The following is a 10,020-nucleotide window of genomic DNA, read 5'->3' on the forward strand; positions in this document are numbered from 1 at the left end:
ACAAATGTGTCCTAATGGGGAGAGGGTCCATGCAGATCCTAAGATGATTGCAGGGACCAATGAGCCTGGAAACAGGCTCAATAAGCTGAGTCTTCAAAGGCCAGGGGGTTGGGCTTGAGAATGAGCTCACACTCAGAGCTCCTGCACTTGCCTGATTCTCCTGTGACATCTTGACTGTGTGACCTTCTCACAGAAGCACTCTGATTTATCCCATTACCCCTTTCTGGCCAAATCCTGGGATAGAGTTCCTGGTATCCCAGTTGAGCTCCAGAATTCATGCTGTGCCTTTTCAGGAGGCCACAGAGAGAACAGAAATAGCAGAGTTGACTATTCCCTGCCTCCTGGCCATCAGTTCCTGTCACATGTTAACAAGTAACTTCTCCAACAATGAGAACTTTGACCACCCAGAACAAGATATTCCCCTACATCCTCTTTGTTTAAATTCCTGCCTGGGCAGGACTCACACAGTCTGCTTCCTGTTTGTGAAACGTGGTAGTCCTAGCAGCACAGACTCAGAGCCTGGAAGCCAGCCATGCCACGGAACCAACTGCATAACTGGCTGGATGCTCTGCTCTTTGGACTCCTGCTTCTCCTCGGCCATGTGCAGGGTGAGGCTCACTAAACAGGCATGGGGAATGACTGGAGTCAGAGCTGCCAAGTTCTGCATGTCAGAGCTGAGCTTGTGGGAGGGAAAGCATGGGGGCAGGGAGGGAACTGATCAAAAACCATAAACCAGACATTCTCAAACTGGACATGACGACCATAGGAAAAACCAATATATTGACTGGTATAAGAAACACCCAACCATAGAATTATTTTTAATGCTACACCTAACTTAATGTTGCTCTTGAGCAGTTCCTCAGTTCCTAAGAGCATCAGAAATATGTGTTTTCCAATGGTCATGTCCCACAGCTTGAGGACTGGTGCAATAAGTAAAAATATGAGACATGTGCCTACCAATTTCCAGACAAAAGCACACACATTTTGTGGACCCACTAACACTCAGAGGGTCAGAGACATCTAAGATCACTCTATACTGAAGAGACAGTTTAGTGTAAGGAGCTTTGACAGAGTAGTTGAGAATTCAGGGGAAGTAAGAAGGTAATTTTCCCTCCTTGGAGTATGGCTATGACTGTAAGTACTATTGACATTTGACTAAGAATGATAATAATCATAAATTCATGTGGCCAAATGGCACTGAGTGTGTGACTTCTTTAGTTAGAGAAATGGTGGGAAATCCTTAGAAAATGAACCAGGAAAGACTCCTGTACCTGAGGGACAGGGACCCCCCTCCTACACTCATACCCCAAAACTAAACGGGGGGTGGTGGTGGCTGGGTTCCCTTCCCCTGTTCCCTTGTATCAATGAGATGGGAATCTCACAATCTGCTGGCAGCAGGCTGCAGACACATAACCCTGATAGAATGTCTCCACCAGGTCAGGACTCACCAGAGGCCAGTCCCATCAGAAACACATATACAGGAGAGGTCCAAGGCAGCCTTGTCCACGTGAAGGACACTAAAGCTGGTGTTCATGCCTTCCTGGGAATACCCTTTGCCAAGCCTCCTGTAGGACCACTGCGCTTTGCCCCTCCTGAGGCCCCTGAGCCATGGAGTGGTGTGAGAGATGGAACTGCACATCCGGCCATGTAAGTTTTGGACCCAGAGGGTTTTAGGCACTAGGGAGACTGTGCTCTGAGCTCTGGGCCATGCTGAAGTTTCTCCTCCATCTCAGCTACACAACAGTTTTCTCTCTTTGAGGATGAGTGCCCCATGCATTTTCCTAGTGATGTGCTAATGTTGAGTAGAACATTTGGGCCAGGCTCCTGGTAAAAACTTGGCACTCAGAGGGAGTTACATGTAGATATTATGGAGGGGAACAAAGATAAAGTGCTAACAGATTTAGATTAAGCTCAGTGCTCTCTGCTGCAACAGGAAGTATATCCAGGCATAAGTAAATGTCACCTGTTAGGCATCAGTGCCCCTGACTCCAGGAGAATACACTTCAGGTTCCTGAGGAATGCAAGAGTGATCAATACTTGCTATCCCTACTCTCATGGTCACTGTAACAACCTATAGGGCCATGTGCCATTGACCAAGGAACAAGTATATGTAATTAATTCCCTCTAGAGACACTGCAGACAAGAGAATTTCCCTGTGAGTCTGCACATGTGATCAAGGATTACTCACTACCCTTTAGGGTAGCATTGTCTATTGAACCCTCTAGTAGCTGTGTGAGCCCAATACCAAATACTGGGATCTTTTTTTTTTTTTTTTTTCTGTTTCTGTACTAAATAAGACAAAGAAAGCAACTTAGCGGCAAAAGCTACTATTAGAGGCATCAGGTTACAGTCCATCATTTGGTAAACACAGAGAATCAAAACTACAGGAGCTGCTCACATCATACACACGTCCAGGAACAGAGACTAGAAAATTCTTGTGTGTCTGATAATGCATAGCTCGATTTTCTTATATAACTTCATGAATGTCACTACAGACAGCCAATCATTTTCATGGAGACACCCACAGTCTCTCTATCCAAGTCTCAGAAATAAAGACATTGAGACCCTAACCTACAGGAGGCCTCCCTAAAAATCTGGCTCCACCCAGCTCTAACAGGGAGCAGCCTAAAGTGGTTGGAAAAAAATCCAGACTCACATTTGCTTTTGAGCATCATATACCTACTAGAATATTTGATTGTTCTTTTCATCAGGTGTCTGCAAAATCTTGATGCAATGAAGGAGATAAAACTGAAGCTGCCACCTGTCTCTATGTCCGAGGACTGCTTGTATCTCAGCATCTACACACCAGCCCGTGCCCATGAGGGCTCTAATCTGCCTGTGAGTGTCAGGCGATGGTCAGCTTGGGGAGAGGGCTTTTTTTTTTTTCAAAAAGATTAGAAGGGATAAAAGCAACCTGAGTTCCATTACAGGGTGGACCCTGATGAAAGTAAGGTAATTACTTGGGTCAAAGAAAGTCATCTCATGATGCAGCTGAAACCTGGGTATGGGACACAACATGGGAGCACCAAGCCATCAAAGGCTCCAGCTCCTTAATAAAACCAGAAATCATTCTACAACTTGTTCTCTGCAGAAAAGTTAGGGGATCAAGCATTGAGGTCACCCACATTTATCCTTTTGGATAGTCTCTTATGACAATGAGATTTGATTTTAACCTCTAATCTGGAGAGATATCTATGGAGACACCCCTCTTTGTTCCACTATGAAGAGCATGAGTAATGACGAGATTACTCTATATAGAGAGGATTAATTCAAAGTACAATGCACAGTCAGGGTCAGGAATAGAAGAACACTGAGTAGCTACTAGATGTCCCTGGTAGTGGCCAAAGCCCCACAAGTCCTGAGAATTTTTACACATGTCTGTAGCCTCACAGAGTCACAGGAGTTGATATTCTAGTAAGCAGACCAGAGAGCTTGGACAGGCTAGGAGCTTCCTGGCATCTCTCTTGACTTCTCCAGGTGATGGTGTGGATCCATGGTGGTGGACTGGTTGCAGGCATGGCTTCCATGTATGATGGATCTCTATTGGCAGCCATTGAGGACTTGGTGGTGGTCACTATCCAGTATCGTCTGGGTGTCCTGGGCTTTTTAAGGTAAGGCCATGACTGGGAAATGGTAGCTGACCAGAATTGTGACACCCCATTGATACATGTCCTTTCCACTTCTCAGCACTGGAGACCAGCATGCCAGAGGAAACTGGGGATTCCTGGACCAAGTGGCTGCCCTTCGCTGGGTCCAGCAGAACATTGCCCACTTTGGAGGCAACCCTGACCGGGTCACTATTTTTGGTGAGTCCGCAGGTGGCTCAAGTGTGTCTTCCCATGTTGTGTCCCACATGTCCAAAGGACTCTTCCATGGAGCCATCATGGAGAGTGGAGTGGCCCTGATTCCTTACCTTATTGCTGACACCTCTGAGATGTTCTCTACTGTAAGTTCTCTCAGCCCTGCTGCCTCAGCCTTTATATTCTGGTACTCTGATTCTGTGTCTAGTGGAACAGCCAGGGCCATGGGGAAAAAATCACTACTTTAAAATAATTTCTGAGAAACATAGGGTGAGCATGTACTCACTTCTACTTCATACAAATAAGTATGTTAGCAGACAAGCAAACTGCTCCCTGCAGCTTCTATCACTGGTAAAAAATAAGTATGGATATACTTGGGAGCCAGTTCACTGGTTTTGAAAAGTGCTTGGCATGCAAGCTTGAGCACATAAGTTCAAATCCTGAGAACACAGAAAGGTCTGGAGACAGAAGTAACATCATCTGTAATACTCATGTTGCTCACGTCAGGTCGGAGGTAGATACACAAGTATTCCTGAATGTGCACAGACCAGATGAGGTTCCAGGTTAAAAAATAAAATACTCTGTCAAATAAAGGGAACAATCAAGACTTATACTTTCTCCTCTATCCTTAATATACAAACTTTAAACTATTATAGTTTCCCTCATCTTTTAAACACAAAAAGATAGAAGGAGAAAACAAAACTACCCTGAACAAAAAGAACAGATATGCGGTAGAAAGAGTCCTGCTTGCTGGCTGTCATTTTTGAACAATAGAACAATGGGAACTATATGTATTCATTCCAATCCACACAGCACATGCTACAGTGTGGGAATTAGGCACAACAGCATGGACTTGGAAATGAGAACTCTTCTCCATGCTTGTTCCCTTTGCAGACGGTGGCCAAGCTCTCTGGATGTGAGGCCATGGACTCAGAGACCCTGATGCGCTGTCTGAGAGGCAAGAGTGAAGAGGAGATTCTGGCTATTAACAAGGTTGGGAGAACTGTGTGTCTGGGAGAACCTGGTCTACATGATTTGGGATTCTGAACCAAATACCTCATCTTTATGCGTTTGTGTTCTTTCAGTTCTGTGTGTAAAATGAATACAAGATAGACTAATCTAAGTGTAGGTTCTCCTCCAGGGTGAGCAGATCATCCTGAAACTAGTGAGAAATGAGAAAGAGGCAGAAGTGACTCAATAGACATGAGTATATTTATCTCACTAACCTTCAGCATTGACTTCTAATGCCACTCAGGACGTCCAGATGATCCCTGCTGTGGTGGATGGAGAGTTCTTCCCCAGGCATCCCAAAGAGTTGTTGGCATCTGAGGATTTTCACCCTGTCCCCAGCATCATTGGTGTCAACAATGATGAGTTTGGTTGGACCATTCCTGTGGTAAGGCAGAGTTCCAATCCTCTGGGAACCTGAAGACTCATATGCTAAGTAGATGTGTTCAAGGAAACTCAATACATCTTTAATCCAAGTCCATCAGACCCCACACTCAATACTGTCTTCTGCATGCCAGGTCATGGGCTCTGCTCAAACAATAAAGGAAATAAACAGAGAGAACCTGCAGGCTGTTTTGAAGAATACAACAGCACAACTGGTAAAATAGTTCTCATTCTGTCCTAATATTCAGATCTTTCATATCTCCTCTGCCAGCATTCCTCTTAATAAAAATCATATATATGTATAATTTGGTATGGGGTTACCTCAGATCGTGAACCTTTTTGCCTATACCTATATCATCCCAGGCCCCCTTCTCCCAACACCAAGGGCTACTGTCACCTAACCTACACTATGCCAACTTGGTGTAGATGCTGCCTACTGAGTGTGGTGACCTGCTAATGGAAGAGTACATGGGTGACACTGACGATCCCCAGATCCTCCAAGCACAGTTCAGAGAGATGATGGAAGACTTCCTGTTTGTGATCCCTGCACTCCAAGTAGCACATTTTCAGCGTGAGTATATCTGTGACAAGTCTTAGTGGAGACAGGTCCTGGGTGAGCACTGTGGAGTGGTGTGGTGTCCAGGCCTCCTCATGTCCAGTTTAAGAGAATGAAATCTGGGCAGAGAGAAGAAAATGGGTTGCTGATACTCTATTGACTTGACAAAAGCACTCATCTGGGGAGGCCAGGGGCACTGATTAGCCAAGGGCTTTTCCATAGCTTTTGCTCAGCCTGGAGGCTAACTCTCCCATTTAACTTCTATGATTTGGGGCAATTTTTTTTAATCAAGGTATCTTGTCAACAAATATCTGTCAGAAAAAAATTTCAGGTGAGTGACTCCCATGTTACCCTTTGTCCCTCCTCCAGGTTCCCATGCTTCTGTCTACTTTTATGAATTCCAATGTCAGATCGCCTCTCTCAAGGATTTCAGACCACCCCACGTGAAGGCTGACCATGCTGATGAGATTCCTTTTGTCTTTGGGTACTTCTCCTGGGACATGAAACGTGAGTCTTCTTTTCTGTTCTTGAACTGAATGACATCCCAGATGACTTCGTAGGGGACTCCGGAGCTCTTAGGCCATTGAGGAAACCCAAGTTCTGGGAGTGGAGGAAATCAAATGTGTACCATATTATTTTCCCCAAACCATGCCCCGTTTAGAATCTGCACCCTTCCCAGTCTAGTCTGTGATGGAGGAGCTGACAGCACATCAGGGCAGTTTTTGAATTAGAAACTTGCATGTATCTTGGATTCTGAATAATAAAGAAGGGAGGCGACAAAGTCAACAGTTTGTGGTCAGACAGCAGCTAGGATGATGCATGTGAAGAATGAGTTGACAGTTGCATGAGGTGGCATTGACTTTGTCTTCCTCATGACTCCAGTTGACTTCACTGAGGAGGAGGAGCTGCTGAGCAGAAGGATGATGAAGTACTGGGCCAACTTCGCAAGACATGGGTAAGAACACACTCCTCAACCTAACATGCATGGGTCCCTATCTAGGGCTCCTTATTGGATGGTGGCCATGTAGCATCCATGGATCATTCATCTCATGACAGAGTCTTTCCTACACAATAGCACATTTATACAGATACTTTGTAGGTGTCAGGCACTGGTCATCTCACAGTGACAAAGCTGGTGGGGCTATAATGCTATGCTACTGTTCCTTAGATCTCACCTCTTAGAGGTAACACAAAGCAAGTCAGGCAGTCTCCCCACATGAAGCAGAACCTCATGAGTGACACTTGTATGCACATATCAGGACACTAGTCACATCAGACCCCTTAACCAATGTCCTACTTGTTCTACTGCCCTGATCCAAAACATAGGATTAGGCTTTGGATGAGTGTAATCATACTGTTCTTTGGTGGGCGATATATCCACAGGAACCCCAACAGCGAGGGTCTACCCTACTGGCCTTTGATGGACCATGATGAGCAGTATCTGCAGCTGGACATCCAGCCTGCTGTGGGACGGGCCCTGAAGGCCAGAAGGCTGCAGTTCTGGACCAAGACTCTGCCCCAGAAGATCCAGGAGCTCAAGGCTTCTCAGGACAAGCACATGGAGCTTTAGTGTCCTGTATCAGGAAATGTGTTTGGGGTTTAAAGTCAATAGTGCTACAAAGTCCTTTTATTTATTTTTGTTTGTTCAACACTTATATAAGCATGTGTCACCTCAGTTTTTGATCTTTCCTGTGTGAAAAACACTCTGTATGTATTCCTTATTATTTTGGGCAAATTTTCATTAAATTCAATCAATTCTCAAATAACACTGTGGATGTGTAAGCCCCAAAGTGCCTCCATCTTCTTTAACCCTTCACTGAGATTAGGCTCCTCCTTCTTTCCTTCTTTATTTCCTTTCATCTTTTCTTCCTTCCATCTTTGCTTCCTTCTTTCCATTATTCTCTCCCAAACTTTCCTCTCCTTTTCTCCAACTGCATTACCTTCTTCAAATGAAATGGATGCTTCAGGGACTGTTGGCTCCAAGCGATTGACTGCATCAAAATTTCAGCAAGTCATGCAAATCAAAATAATTCTGAGATTCCACCTCACACCAGTCAGAATGGATAATATCAAAAATTCATGTGACAGCAGATGCTGGCGAGCATGTGGAGAAAGAGGGACACTCCTCCATTGTTGGTGGGATTGCAAGCTTGTACAACCACTCTGGAAATCAGTGTGCAACTTCCTTAGAAAATTGGACATATTAATACCAGAAGATCCAGCAAAACCTCTCCTGGGCATCTACCCAGAAGATGTTCCAACTGGTAATAAGGAAAACACATGCTCCACTATGTTCATAGCAGCCTTATTTGTAATAGCCAGAAGCTGGAAAGATCCCAGATGTCTCTCAACAGAGGAATGGATACAGAAAATGTGGTACATTTACACAATGGAGTACTATTCAGCTATTAAAAACAATGAATTTATGAAATTCCTAGGCAAATGGATGGATCTGGAGGTTATCATCCTGAGTAAGGTAACCCAATCACAAAAGAACTCACATGATATGCACTCACTATTAAGTGGATATTAGCCCAGAAACTTAGAATACCCAAGATACAATTTGCAATACACATGAAACTCAAGAAGAAGGAATACCAAAGTGTGGATACTTTGTCCCTCCTTAGAATGGGGCACAAAATACCCATCTAAGGAGTTACAGAGACAAAGTTAGGAGATGAGATGGAAGGAAAGACCATGCAGAGACTGTCCCATCCAGGGATCCATATCATGATCAACCACCAAAGGCAGACACAATTGCATATGCCAGCAAGATTTTGCCAAAATAACCTTGATATAGCTGACTCTTGTGAGGGTATGCCAGTGCCTGGCAAATACAGAAGTGGATGCTCAGAGTCATCTATTGGATGGAACACATGGCCCCCAATGGAGGAGCTAGAGATAGTACCCGAGGAGCTGAAGGGGTCTGTAACCCTATAGGAGGAACAACAATATGAACTAACCAGTGCCCCCTGAGTTTGTGTCTCTAGCTGCATATGTAGCAGAGGATGGTCTAACCAGCCATCATTGGGAGGAGAGGCCCTTCGTCTTGCAAAGATTATATGCCCCAACACAAGTGTATACCAGGGCCAAAAAGCAGGACCGTGTGGGATGGAGAGCAGGGTGGGGGGAGGGTATAAGGGACTTTTGGGATAGCATTTGAATTGTAAATGAAGAAAATATCTAATAAAAATAATTGAAAACAATTTTTAAAAATTCAGCAAGTCCTGTTTTCTCATAATTAAAATAGACAACAGAAAAGCTGCTTTCCCCATATGTTCCATATGTTATTCCCAAAACATCATAAACTCCAAGCCTGCATGGGGGCATGCTGATTTTCAGTGGCCAAGCTTCTAGCAGGCTGGGCATGGCTTGGTGGCCTGTCATGGCTTGAAGCATTAGGAAGACCAATATCTTTTGTTACCATATATTAAAAAGACCCTTACCGGATTGACTTAGACTGGTCCTGGGTGGGATGGGACATGCAGGTCCTTGATGTTCCTTCTGCAGAGATAGGGTTGGCATCAGGGCAGCTGCTAAGGCTTGGATTTTGCGAGTAACCTTTCCTATAGCTAAGCCTGTTTGAAAAGTCATCCATCTTCTCTCAAGCATTGAAGACTTGAAAAGCAATCTTCTCACCAACTCTTGGATGGGGACATTGCGGTAGGTTTATATACAGTTTATAGGAATTAGAAAATTGTCTCAAATAAAATAAAGTATACCATGGATTTATGTGTATGGCCAGAAGTAAAAACAGGGAAGTTACAACCTAATGTGGCTGACATGCACATGAAGTTATGGGGAAGGGATCTTTTACAACAATGAGATCCTCAAATTGATATTCTTGCAATCCCAGAGACAGCTCATGATGAAATTATGGAGGGAATGTTAGATGCTCCTGGGGATGGTATTGCTATATGTCATCAAAAACAACCCCAGGCTGTGTCAATTGTCTAAATACAGGATATCCCAGGGATTGAGTTTCCACACTTATAAGGTAGGACACTGTTGAAATACCAATGTCCCTATATCTAAAGTGGTTGTCAAATCTGTGTGGGTAGAGCAGTAGTATTTGAGTAGGTGTAGACTCAACATACTGAAGAGTCTCCCAGTCCATGGAATTCTCCTGGTGGTCTCCATACCCCATGTTGCTGAGCCAGCTGCCATTCAGGCTCTGTCTCCCTGCCAATTATGTCATGATGGCCCTGTTCATGACATGTGTAACCTAAGAGGCAAAGCAAGGTCTCTGTCTCTGTCTCTGTCTCTCTCTCT

General features: G+C 44.4%; 1 protein-coding gene across 3 annotated transcripts; it reads left to right on the forward strand.

Annotated features, from left to right (window-relative positions):
- The first annotated feature begins 504 nt into the window (after positions 1 to 504).
- LOC110299978 (acylcarnitine hydrolase-like) lies at positions 505 to 7,458 on the forward strand. 3 transcript variants are annotated; one of them, XM_021169971.2, is made up of 12 exons: positions 505 to 608; positions 1,437 to 1,647; positions 2,712 to 2,838; positions 3,478 to 3,611; positions 3,688 to 3,946; positions 4,695 to 4,793; positions 5,056 to 5,196; positions 5,327 to 5,407; positions 5,619 to 5,763; positions 6,118 to 6,255; positions 6,631 to 6,703; positions 7,132 to 7,458. In XM_021169971.2, the coding sequence occupies exons 1-12, from the start codon at positions 533 to 535 to the stop codon at positions 7,316 to 7,318; spliced, it is 1,671 nt and encodes a 556-aa protein (XP_021025630.1). In that variant the 5' UTR covers positions 505 to 532; the 3' UTR covers positions 7,319 to 7,458. The 3 variants fall into 3 exon arrangements, with proteins under 3 accessions (XP_021025630.1, XP_029336734.1, XP_029336735.1); XM_029480874.1 differs by having other exon boundaries at positions 5,056 to 5,193; XM_029480875.1 differs by lacking the exon at positions 4,695 to 4,793.
- The last annotated feature ends 2,562 nt before the right edge of the window (positions 7,459 to 10,020 follow it).

This window comes from Mus caroli, chromosome 8, assembly GCF_900094665.2.
Source record: "Mus caroli chromosome 8, CAROLI_EIJ_v1.1, whole genome shotgun sequence".
In the NCBI taxonomy this organism is placed as follows: domain Eukaryota; kingdom Metazoa; phylum Chordata; class Mammalia; order Rodentia; family Muridae; genus Mus; species Mus caroli.

Coding starts and splice junctions, on each gene's coding strand:
- LOC110299978 (XM_021169971.2), top strand. CDS start 533: ATGCCACGGAACCAACTGCATAACTGGCTGGATGCTCTGCTCTTTGGA. Junction 3,947..4,694: donor CCTCTGAGATGTTCTCTACT/GTAAGTTCTCTC, acceptor TTCCCTTTGCAG/ACGGTGGCCAAGCTCTCTGG. Junction 5,408..5,618: donor AGAATACAACAGCACAACTG/GTAAAATAGTTC, acceptor AACTTGGTGTAG/ATGCTGCCTACTGAGTGTGG.